The 12,014-nt window shown below is 43.8% G+C and overlaps 1 protein-coding gene across 1 annotated transcript in view; it reads left to right on the forward strand.

The window, feature by feature from the left end:
• The first annotated feature begins 4,753 nt into the window (after positions 1 to 4,753).
• Positions 4,754 to 12,014, forward strand: part of DECR1 (2,4-dienoyl-CoA reductase 1) — a 43,442-nt gene continuing 36,181 nt past the window's right edge. The window contains 1 exon segment of the mRNA XM_073892948.1: positions 4,754 to 4,888. Coding sequence (XP_073749049.1) covers positions 4,838 to 4,888 — 51 coding nt within the window. The 5' untranslated portion in view covers positions 4,754 to 4,837.

Raw genomic sequence — 12,014 nt, forward strand, 5'->3', positions numbered from 1 at the left:
TGGAAACAAATACTATGAAGACAACAAGCAGTTTTTTGGCCGTCACCGATGGGTTATATATACTACTGAAATGAATGGCAAAAACACATTTTGGGATGTGGATGGAAACATGGTGCCCCCTGAATGGCATCGCTGGCTTCCCTGTATGACCAATGATCCTCCAACAACAAGACAACCTATTGCTCGTAAATTCATCTGGACAAACCATAAGTTCAATGTGAGTGGCACTCCAGAAAAATATGTACCTTATTCTACCACTAGAAAGAAGATTCAAGAGTGGGTCCCACCTTCAACACCTTACAAGTAAAGACACTGGAAAACCGTTTGAACATGTGAAATATGGGGCTCTTCATGCAATTGCACTTTTACTGCTTACTATTCACTTGATTAAAATTGTTTGATTTAAAAAAAAGAGCTGCAAAAGGAAAATTCGGAGCTCTATGAAAATGTGTAGTAAGGGCAAAGGTGATGGACCTGGAGCTGGTAAACTTCGGGGCCCCTTAAGCATACAGCCCTTCCAAGATGCCAGGGCCATTTATTTTCCAAAATTTGCAAAAGTAAAATATCGTACCATTAGTGGTTAGGATAACTGTTTTCATTCCTACTTTTATTTGTCTTTGTGCCCTGCTCTCTCTTTCCCTCTCAGAATCATGAGAAGGGTTCCAGGTTTTACACAGGCCTTTGGGGAGACCTCTCTGGTATTCAGTTCATAGTGGTTATTTTTTCCCTAGCTGGCTTGTTCTCTTGAAGTCCAACCCTCTGCCAAGGTGTACCAAGCTTGGTGCATAATCAGTTAAGCCAAGTACCCAATGTCTTCCCTGCCTGAGTATATTTTATGGCTCTTCTCCTCTGACTGGTGGTAAAGTGTGGGTCTACCTAAAATGTGTCCAATCGCCTTTCCTTCCCATGTATAGCATAGTGGTTGTGGTAGGCAAAATTTTAAGAGGTCCCAATAATTGCTACCACCTGGTATTCACCCCAGTTATAATCCCCTCCCTTTGAATACAGATGGGACCTGTGACTTGATTCTAGCCTACAGAATATGGCAAAGGTGAAGGGATTTTGCAGATGTAAGTAAGGTCCTAAATCAGCTGATTTTTAGTTCATCAAAGGAGATTACGATTATTCTGGGAGGGCCTCACTTAATCAGGTGGTTATCCTTAAAAGAGGGACTGGAGCCTCTCTGAGGTGAGAGATTCTCCTTGCAAGCTTGATAAAATAAGCAGTCACCCCAAGGAAGCTCATATAGAAAAATTATAAGTGACCTGTAGAAGCTGAGGGTGGCCTCCAGCCAACAGTTAGCAAAAGCTGTGGGCCTCAGTCATACGGGCACAAGGAAATGAATTCTGCCAATAACCTGAATGAACTTGGAAGCAGATTCTTCTCCAGGTGAGTCCAGATGAAAACATGGCCTAGTGGACAACTTGATGGCAGTCTTTTGAGAGCCTGAGCATACCTGGATAGTCCTAGAGTCTGTCTAGGACTATCTATGAGCATATCTGGATTTCTGACCCATAGAAAATGTGACATAATGAATATGTATCATTTTAAGACACTAATGCTGTAATATCTCTGTGGAAACAAGATAGATTCCCATCCAAAATTTAGTTTGGATGTTAAGACTGATGATGCCACATACACACACCACACACCATGAGAATATAAAAATGTTTATTATTTATGTAGTGAGACTGTTTGGGAGGACAGAGCAGCCCTCCTGAGCTGATTTAAAAATGGTTTGACAGAGCAAGTATTATGGGCTCAATTGTGTCCCCTTCAAATTCATATGTTGACGTCCTAACCCCTAATACCTTACAATATGAGAAATAGATCAAATCATCTATTTTAGAGATAGGGCTTTAAAGAGATAATAAAGTTAAAATGAGGTCATTATGGTGGCCCCTAATCCAATTTGACTGGTGTCCTTATAATAAGGGGAAATTTGGACATAGAAATGTAAAGAAAGAAAACCATGTGGAGACAGTGTAAGAAGGCACCATCTATGAGCCAAGGAGAGAGGCTTCAGAGGAAACCAATCCCACCAACATCTGGATTATCAGATTTCTAGTCCCCAGAATTGTGGAAAAAAAAAATTTCTATTGGTTAAGCCACTGAGTCTGTGCTACTTTATAGTGGCAGCCCTGGAAAATTAATACAGTAAGGAAAAAAGAGTGGCTTGGGGGGTTTTATTGTGGTTAGGGGCTGGTTAGGGGTCAGAGTGTGGGTATCCATGTGTGAGAAGGGGCTTGACTGCAGCGCCAAAGGAGAGAGTTATCTGGGCTTTTCTGTCCACTTGCCCAGCTGACCCAAGACATAAGAGAAAGGGAGGTATGAGCCTTAAAATTTACCAGCAGTCAACATCAACAAATGAGGACAGATTTTTGTTACAGCTAAGGTGGTGGTAATTTGTTACATTCGAACAGGAAAAAAAAATACAGTGGTAAAGAGCTCAGGCTCTAGGGCTTAACTGCTGGAATCCCATCCCAGCCCTACCACTTAAAGGCTGTGGAGCTTGAGGCAAGTTCCTCACCTACCCTGGTTTATGCCTCTGGGAAATAGGGAAAAGAATAATAAGTCTTATAGGGTTGTGAGAATTAAATGAGGGTGGTGGATAGTGTGGCATCCCATTCTTAGATCCCTTGGGCCTTACCACTTCAAGGCAGCATGTATACCAACTACAGTGCCTACATTTCTTTTCTTGAGATCTTTCACTGAAACCCTGAGGCCAAGTCCACAGGAGAGAAGGTCTGGAGAATCAACATCTACACCTAGCAGCCCTCAGCCATTGAAAAAGGAGTGGTGTGTAAATACTCCAGCTCCCTCATTTCTCAGGTGAGATTTCTCTGAGGCAAGTCTGTTAGCCCATTCAGGCTGCTATAACAAAAACCATAGACTGGGTGACTCATAATCAGAAATTTATTGCTCGCAGTTGCAGAAGCAGGAAGTCTGATGCTAGCATGGTCAAGTTCTGGTGAGAGCCCTCTTCTGGGTTGCAGACTGCCCACTTCTCCTTGCATCTTCACATGTTGGAAGGGATGAGTTAGCTCTCTGGGGAGTCTTTTATAAGGGCACTCATCTAATCACTTCCCAAAGACCCCACCTCCTAATACCATCACCTTGAGGGTTAGGGCTTCAAACTATGACTATTCAGTCCATAGCAGCATGTTTTCTCCATCTTCTTCCAGAGTTTCCTCTGTGGTGTTAGCACTAATTGCCCACAGTGTCTGCTAGCTGAATAACTTATCCTGTATTGCCTGCCTCTTTTCCCTACTGGTGATTCCCAAAGTTCCCAAATGAGTCACTTGCACCGGATCCTTGTTCCCTGATCTGCTTTGGGGGGACCTAAGGTGAGACAATGAGTTAATACTGTAAAGGCACTGTCAATGCCCTCCAGCCAGAGTCCACCAGGGACACACCTACGATCAAACCAGTTGGGTTCATTAATTTTTGCAGCAAGGAAGGACACCATAGTTTACCATGGTGTGTCTAAGTAAAAGGGTGTTAGAAACCTGTTACAGGATTTGGACTTTGGTTGGACGACTAAAGAGATGGTGTAAGGAAGTAGGCGGTTCACCCTAGGTTGGATGCTGTCAGAAAGCAAGGGCAATTTATGAAGGAAGATCTGGAGTGGATCTGGAAGGAAGATAAATTTTATCTGGAGTGAAGGGATACTAGAATGAAGTAAAAGCTGTAATTGGTAAAGAAGTAGTCACTCATTTTAGCCACGAGACAGGTATTTTGGTGGGTAACAACCGTGATCTTCTCTTTGTGCTTAGACAAAGTTATAAAGTTGGCTTGCTTTGTCTCACCTTCTGATCTCGGAGTCAAGTGGTGAGGTTGGTATTCTGTGAGATGCTTTATATTTAAAAGGAGATTAGCATGGACTACCTGTGAGTGCCAGGCCAGGTTCTGAATGTCTGCTTTATGTTCTTCTTTCTCACCACTTTGTAAACTCTCACTGTCACCTATCATCAGCCTGAGCTTGGGGCTTCACATCCATCCTCTTTCAATCGTCACAATAATGCTGAGTCAGGTATGAAAAGTCACATTTTAGAAGTGAGGAAGAAAATGTGATCTGAGTTTATGCAGCACGTCAACAGGTACCTGACATTAAGATGGAGAATGATGTACTAAAGGCACGCCTTGGCTTCTAACCTGTGTATTACTCCCTTTGCGAGAAAAGCAAAGGTGGGACCCTAGGTCAAAGCTCAGCTGCCTCTGGGCGATAGGGGGCAGCGTGTCCCGCGGAAAGTCAAAGCCGCCCAGAAGCTGCACGTTTTGTTAGATTTCAAGCGCTTCGCCCCTGGACAAGGGAGGCTGAGTTTTAAATCCAAGATGTTACTACTCTGATGATGTATGATTCGGCGCCACACCAACCACGAATTAGACTAGAGATACGGGGCGCGGGGCGTCGCAGTCACTGAGAGCCGCCCCGGCTCCCCTCTCTCTGCTCCAGCTCCGGGCCACCCCAGCTCCCCTCTCCGGGTCCCAGCCCCGGCCCCGCCTCCGCTCTGGCCCCGCCCCCTGCTCCCCGCTCCCCTTTCCGCCCCAGCGCCTCGCGCCCGCCTGGCCCGGCCGAGCTTCCCGCGCCCGCTAGGCCCCGCCCCCGCCCCCTTCCCCCGTCCCCGGCCCGGCCCGGCCCCGATCCCGCCCCCGATCGGCCCCCGCCTGGGCCAGGCCCTCGCCCCGGAGCCCCGATCGCGCTCCCGCTCAGCCCCCGCCCCGGCTCCGGCCCCGCCCCCGCTCCACGGCCCGGCCCGGGTCTGCCCCGGCTCCGTAACCCGGCCCCGCCCCCTGAGCCCTGCGTGTTTCCCAGACCAAGTCCTGGAGGTCCAAGATGGCGCTGCTAGGCCGGGTCTTCCTTGTTCGGGGCCACGGTTCTCGGCGGGTAAGGCGACGCTGGAGGGACTGAGGGCCCGGCTCGCCCCCAGCGAGCGCCCTGCCCGTACGGGTCTCTGGGACGGCGCCCGGGGGCGCGCACAGCGAAGATTCGACCCCGGGATGCGGGGAGCCAGGACAGGGGATTCCGGGGGCGCGGGGACCCGCGAGGGAAGTGGGAGCCGGAGGATTGGGGTTAAGAAGGAGCAAAGTCACATTCTGCTGTCAGAGAAAGTGTGTGTGAAGTGCATGGTGTGGCTCTCAAAGTTTTCATGTCCCTGGAAGCTTCAAAATTGTGTGTAAATAGGTAGAAAGACTGGAGGACACTGCACACGTTGGCCCTTTGAGGGGTGGGAGAGGAACTGGGGTGGGAGTGGGGTCCGGAGGGAGCACTGGCCTTATATCCTCATATGAGTCCTTGTTTTATGAGGAAAATCCATTCAGGTGTTAGTGGTGCAAATTAAACATATAATACAAACATATTCACTTAATTTTTATAAGAAAAAAACCCAAACCCAGCTGTCTAGACTCCCCTTCCTAGAGATAAAGCTGGGAGAGTTGTATCTTAGGCTGGCTTCCGCCTCTATCTCCCCCATGCTTTGGGAGAGGCCACTTTTCGTTTTGTCAACTTATGTATGTCCACTGGACCCAGAGTCTAAATAAATAATGCAAATGAAGACAGCTGGAGAGGATAAGAAAGAGAAAGGAAGATACAGAAAACAGTAATATCCAAGACAGTCCCTTCCCCCAAGCAAATTAAAAAATCTTAATAAACTAAACTAAACCAAAAAGTTCAATTTCCTTAGCCGGGTAGAAATTATTCTGCCAGCCATGAAAAAAAACCCTTTTTTAGTCCAACAGAATGGGCAGCCATGGTGTTCTTTTTGAAAACCGAAGACAGTAGTTACAAATGTGAACATGAGGAAATAGTATGGATAAGTCTCTCAAGTAAGAGAACTTTCTTTGAAAAAGTGGTATTTGTTCAACACTAAGGTTTTGTTGATACTGTTTTCCTGTAAAGATTTTGGTTATAAGTCATTGTGAAAGAAACCTGTGTTTTCTGGCTTCTTCTCGAACTTTCTCTGTGTACAACAGCTCTGTGAGGTAGAAGAGCCTTCAGAGGTCATCGTCTCCCCTACCCCTCAACAAATCATTAGGACTGTAGTAATAGGGTCACACAGACCATACCCCAACTCTTCTGACACTATTAGACAGTACAGTATGAGAGGGAGAAAATGAACTCATTTAAAAATTAACTGTAATCTGACAATTTTGAAATTCTTTTGCTTAAGAAAAATAGAAGTTTTGAGGATCAGGGTTCAGAGCCAGCAAAGGCGCCTTTTGGTGTGTTTTGTTTTCCTGGCACATGCAGCCTTGGGTTTGAATTCCTGGGAGAAGCATTTTCACATCTGTGAAGTGGGAGGTTGTTCCAGGGAACATCCTGTTTTTGTGGGCAAATACTAGTTATTATAATTAAAACTCCTAATTTGAGGATATTTGTTACCAAGAACCAAGAGAAATGTTTCATTTGTTAAACATCATATTTATGAAGTGTTATATTAAAATTGTGCTGTTTAGCTAGTAGGCCTCAATTCAGTGCAACAAACATTTATTTTGATCTCCACAAAGATCATTATAAAACAGTTTTTGCAAACTGGCTCTGTGCCCGGCCCTGGGGTTGCAAAGATGGAAAAAAAAATGACCTCTGCTCTCAAGTTGCTCTTGGGAAAATGTGCACACATTAAGTTGTTTATCAGGAAATGCTAACTAAGTGCCTATTAAATGTTGGGCATTCTTTGGAGATAACTTGGTTGAAAAGGTATCTGTACTATCGTTAAGCCTCATATATATTTTTCAAGCTATGGATAATCATGAGTGGACATGGAAATCAATTTTGTGGAGCAAAATGCCTTTAAGAAAAATAGAATAGAGTATGAAATACCAGAATTCATCTCATGTAGTAAGGTTAAGTTTACTTTGTGAAACCTGTTTTTTTTTTTTTAATTTCCCATTCTTCCTTTTGTGGATTAATTATTAATGTCTGTGATGCACACTGCCATACTTCCTTTCCTTTTGTTTTTATCAAGAGATTATAATAACTTTAGGATTTTTATAAAAATGATACCTGACTAATATGAATTCAGGTAATATGGTTAAAAAAAAGTAACACAAGACCCTAAACTGGCCACCCAGAAATAACCAGTCTTGACACTTGGTGAACATCATTCCAGGTGTCTGTGCTGGTAAAAAGGATGGGTGCATAGGCATAATTTTGCTTGGATGGATTATGTTTGTTTTCCCCTTAGAACTGAATCAACATTGTTTTCATTGTCTTCTAACACTGAATATTGTCAGGGAAAAATGGAAGGCCAGTGGATTTTTTTTTCCTTGTGTGTTTTGAGTTTTCTTTCTTTCTGAGCTTTCCTATCTGAAAAGCTTAAGAAATCTTTCTGTACCCAACCTAAAATTCCAGAATAGAAGCTTCTTGGAGGCAAGGATTTATATCCTCTTTGTTCACTGCTGTATTTCTGGGCCTAAAAGAGTGCCTAGCATAGAGTAAACATGTAATAAATACCTGTTACATGAATGAATGTGTGTACTGTGTTGCAATATAAAGTGTATTTTTTGCTCTGCTTTATAGAATACATAAATGTCTGAAAAACGGTAGTCTAGTAGGTCACACAGGATATGAGTACTCTGAAAATGCAGAGGTACGTTAGAATGCATATATAAACAAAATGGTGTGTGCCTGGAGGAGGCAGGGAAGGCTTCATGGAGGAGGTGGCTTCCAGGGCTGACTTTTAAAGGAGGACTTGGAATATATGGGGCCTCAAATATGATCTAGACCTAAGGAATAGCATATATCAAGAAGTGACGGAGCATAGCCTATTTCTAAAAAAAAAAAAAAAAAAAGTTAATATTGTGGAGTTTAAAATACAGGGTCAGAGAAGAGTGCAATGGAGATGAGACTGGAGAGGTTGCTGGGGTCAGGGCATGGTGGGCTTCACTCACTCATATGGCAAACTGGGCATTTACTATGTGCTAGGCAGGGTACTAGGGATATGAGGATGAGAAAGAGCTGATTCCTGCTCTCGGGAAGCTTATAATAGAATGACATTATGGTATAATATGGTAAGTATTATGATGAGTGTTCTTGATCTCAGAAGAGGTCCAAAAATAAAGCATCTCTCTTCTCCAGTTTGGAAAACAAAGAGTAAAGATAGAGGCCAAAGTATCACGTATTACCATTCCATGTGAGAGCCAACTGGCCCTGTTAACTGGACTTTCTGAATTAGGCAGACTTGCTGCCTCAGAAGGACAGTAGAATTGCTCTCTGAGGGCAGCTAACTCTCAAGAGGAGGAAGGCTGAAGGCCTACTCGTGCCCAATTATTGTCTCAAAATGTACCAGTCAGATAAACTATCTCTGGAGACCAGGAAACTAAGGGTGTGGAAAGAAGCCCGGACTTACACTAACTGAGCTCCCCTCTGGGAAGGAAACGTCAGGACTGGGGAAGAAGCATTTCCCACTCCCAGTGGGAGGAGTGTACAATTTTTATGGAATATATTTTGGGGTACACATCTAGGCTGAGACCTGAAGGATGAACAGGAGTTAGCTGAGGGGAGGAATATTGAGAAAGTACTAGGTGGGAGAGTGGCTTGTGTAAAGGGCCAGGCTAAAGTGTATAGGTAGAGGGTAGGGAGGCAGGTGGGGAGAGGCTAATGAAGCTAATGAGCAGCCAGTGTGCCACATTAAAGAGTGAGAGCTTTGTCCTGACAGCATGGGAGTGGGGGTAAAAACAGAGGCATGTAATCAGATCTGGGTATTCCTCTCTTCATGGTGGCCTCAGATAAGGAATGGCTGTAGATGCAGAGAAACTCAAAGTCAAGTGAAAGTGATACTTAGGAGGTAAATTGAGAGGCCTTGGCAATTAGGAAGATTGGGCCATATTGAGGTGATATAGCACCATCACAATTGTGAGCAGGGAAGTAATATTACCAGGTAAGACTTGAGATAGGGAGACGGGAAGTCAAAAGTGATAGGAGTCTGTACTATGGGCAGCATTAGAGCTATGTAGGACTAAGACAAACTGGACTTTGTGGTTTGGATGTACTCTGAAATTAAGCCCAGATTTCTGTCTTTGGCCCTTAAGCTAAGGGCCATGCCACTGAGAGAGGGCACTTACCAGGGGTACTGGTTACAGGGATGGAGATAAGAATGTTAATTCTGTCTGGGAGTGTTAGGGAAGGCATCGGAACTCTTAGAACTACCTTTGAATGATGAATGTTGAGTAATGTGGGGATCGATTTGGTATAGATAGGAAGGTAGGAAACAGTTTATGTTTGGGGAACCCTGTGTATTTTGTTTTCCTGAGTGCAGATTTCAAGGGGGTAAAGCAGAGGGAAAAGAGGCTGGAGAGATGGACAAGAGTCAAGTCACAAGGACTTGACATGCTGTGTGAAGCTAAGGAATCGACTTCATGCAGCTACCAGGGAGCTATAGATCGATCTTAAGGTGAAAAGTAGCATGAGCAGATTTGCAGTATTCTGGAGGGCAGCATCGCAGACGGGCTGGAGAGGGGAGACACTGGAGGCCAGAGACAAGAGATGACAAAGTATGACCTCTGTATTTGTGGGTGACAGGAGATACGGACCTGTGAAGTCAAGTGGTGGATAGAGAGGAAAGATACCGACTGGGAGGTAAAATATGTGGGACTGGAGATGAATTGGATGTATCAGGCGAAGAGAAAGAGGCCTTGAAGGAGTCACTAGAGGGAGTCCCATAGATGAATGGTGGTTTCAGAGCTCAAATATGCATGTGAAGAAATTTCAAAACAAACTTCCTCCCAAAACTATAAAGCTGATTTTAGAATATTAAAAAATATGTACATCTACACAAAGATCATTATAAAACACATCAAAAGGGGAGGGAATTTCTAAAGTTAGGGTTGTCTACAGCCCATAATAAAAGGCATTCCGTCAAGGTTTGGCAACCCTTTGTTTTAAAGAAAATTCCAGGTAGAAAATGATTAGCATTCTCAGCTATCCTATGCTGTTCTCTCCCTGAGGTGATGATTCACCTTGGAATCAGAAATGCCTGGGTAACCTTCAGTTTGTTTCCTGGAGTGGTGGGGGGTGGGAGGGATGGGGTGGCTGGGTGATAGACATTGGGGGGGTATGTGCTACGGTGAGCGCTGTGAATTGTGTAAGACTGATGAATCACAGACCTGTACATCTGAAACAAATAATACATTATATGTTAAAAAAAAAAAGAAGATAGCAGGAAGGGAAAAATGAAGGGGTGGAATCGGAGACGAACCATGAGAGACCATGGACTCTGAAAACAAACTGAGGGTTCTAGAGGGGGGTGGTGTGGGGGGTGGGTTAGCCTGGTGATGGGTATTAAAGAGGGCATGTACTGAATGGAGCACTGGGTGTTATACGCAAACAATGAATCATGGAACACTGTATCAAAAACTAATGATGTAATGTATGGTGATTAACATAACAACAAAAAAAGAAATGCCTGGGTAAATATAAGTAAGTTAAGAGTAATGGGACAACTATACTTTGGTCCCTTCCAGTCTGGAGAAACACCCACGCTGCATTGCATCAGTGGTAGAACTGCAGGCTTTGGCAATTATTGAATAATGTTGCCGTTTACATTTAGCCCTGAGTTATTTTCTGTGCTCCAAAACTGTATTTCCAACCGCAGGTTAGGTGTGTTCACCTGAATGTCCCACAGGTGTTGCAGGTATGGCGTCTCTAATACAAAACTCAATGTCTTCAATCCTCCAACTTGGCTCTTCCTATGTCAATCCTGTCATTTATAGCAGCACCCAACAAGTAGCCATGTCAACTCTCCCTTCTTGCTCACCACTTCCAGCTGGTTGGCTTCTGAATTCAGGCTGGACTACATTTTAAATTTGTGTGGAAAGTGTTGTCTTTATTTCTCCTGCCCTCGTTACTTCAACCCTAGACCAACACCTGTCTGACTGGTCTCTGTTTCCTTTTAGCTCAGAGTTAAATCTTACTTTCTAAAACACAAAGGCAATGCAAAGAGTAACAGAATACTGAGGTGTAAGGGAGAGAGGTGGAGAAGTCTCTCTCAGCTGAATGGACTTGATGTTTTCAGGAAAGTGGGGGGCCTCTTATCTGCCTTTGGTGAAATAGGTCAACATGTGCTGAGGTTGGCTTTGAGGCAAGAAATAATTGGACCAGACAATATTAAGTACAGTGATAATTTATTATCTCCTCATTTTTGGGGCCCTTCCTACCAGGAAGTAATTTCGTTTGCTAACTTCCTACCCCTTCTGATGATGGCATCCAGGTCTAAGCCATCATTACCTCTTGCCTGGCCTGCTACAGAAGCATCATTCCTGCTTCCAACCTTACCTCCTACATTCCTTCTCAACATAGCATGCAGAACAGTATAGAGTAGCCCTCTAAACACATATGTTTCCCCACAGCGTTTATTAGCTTTTAATATGCTAAGTATATATTTTGTTTAATTTATCCCCACCCTCTAAAAATAATCTCTCAAGTAGAATATTGTATCTGTTTTGCTCACTGCTGTATTGCCATTTCCTAGAAGAGTGCCTAGGGCATAGGAGATGCTCCTTAAAAACTTGTTAAAAATAGATAAATGAGTTAACTCCATACCAAATCATAATATGTTTATCTCTAATATTTTTTCATATATGCAAATTCCCAAACCAAAACAAAGCCTTTTTAAGAACAGGGGTGTTATTTTTTTGGCTCAGAAAAGATAGTCATGTTAGTTATGACTAATGTGATGGGCATCAGTGAGTTTACTCAAATGAGAGGTAAGCAGGAGTGAAGACCCCAGTTCAAAATTTCAAACTGCCTGCTAATTTATCTCCTTGATTTCATCTCCCTTTATTGGGAAGTATTCGTGAAGCATCTGTTTGGTCCACATCTAACTGCAGGCAGGTAAGAACTGTAATAAAAATGGGAAATATACCCTGAAGCTCAGAGCAACTACTTTTTCAAAGACTCATGTTCATTGCTATAAGGTGTATCATTACTTAAAAATGTAATTTCTGTCTTGCTACGGGCAACAACTACATAATTCAGCCTAGCCACTGCAGCTTGGAGTCCAGCTTACTTTCTTTTA

The sequence above is a fragment of the Callorhinus ursinus genome, unplaced genomic scaffold, assembly GCF_003265705.2.
Source record: "Callorhinus ursinus isolate GAN/ISIS: 27379988/994484 unplaced genomic scaffold, GSC_fseal_2.0 scaffold5, whole genome shotgun sequence".
Taxonomy (NCBI): Eukaryota; Metazoa; Chordata; class Mammalia; order Carnivora; family Otariidae; genus Callorhinus; species Callorhinus ursinus.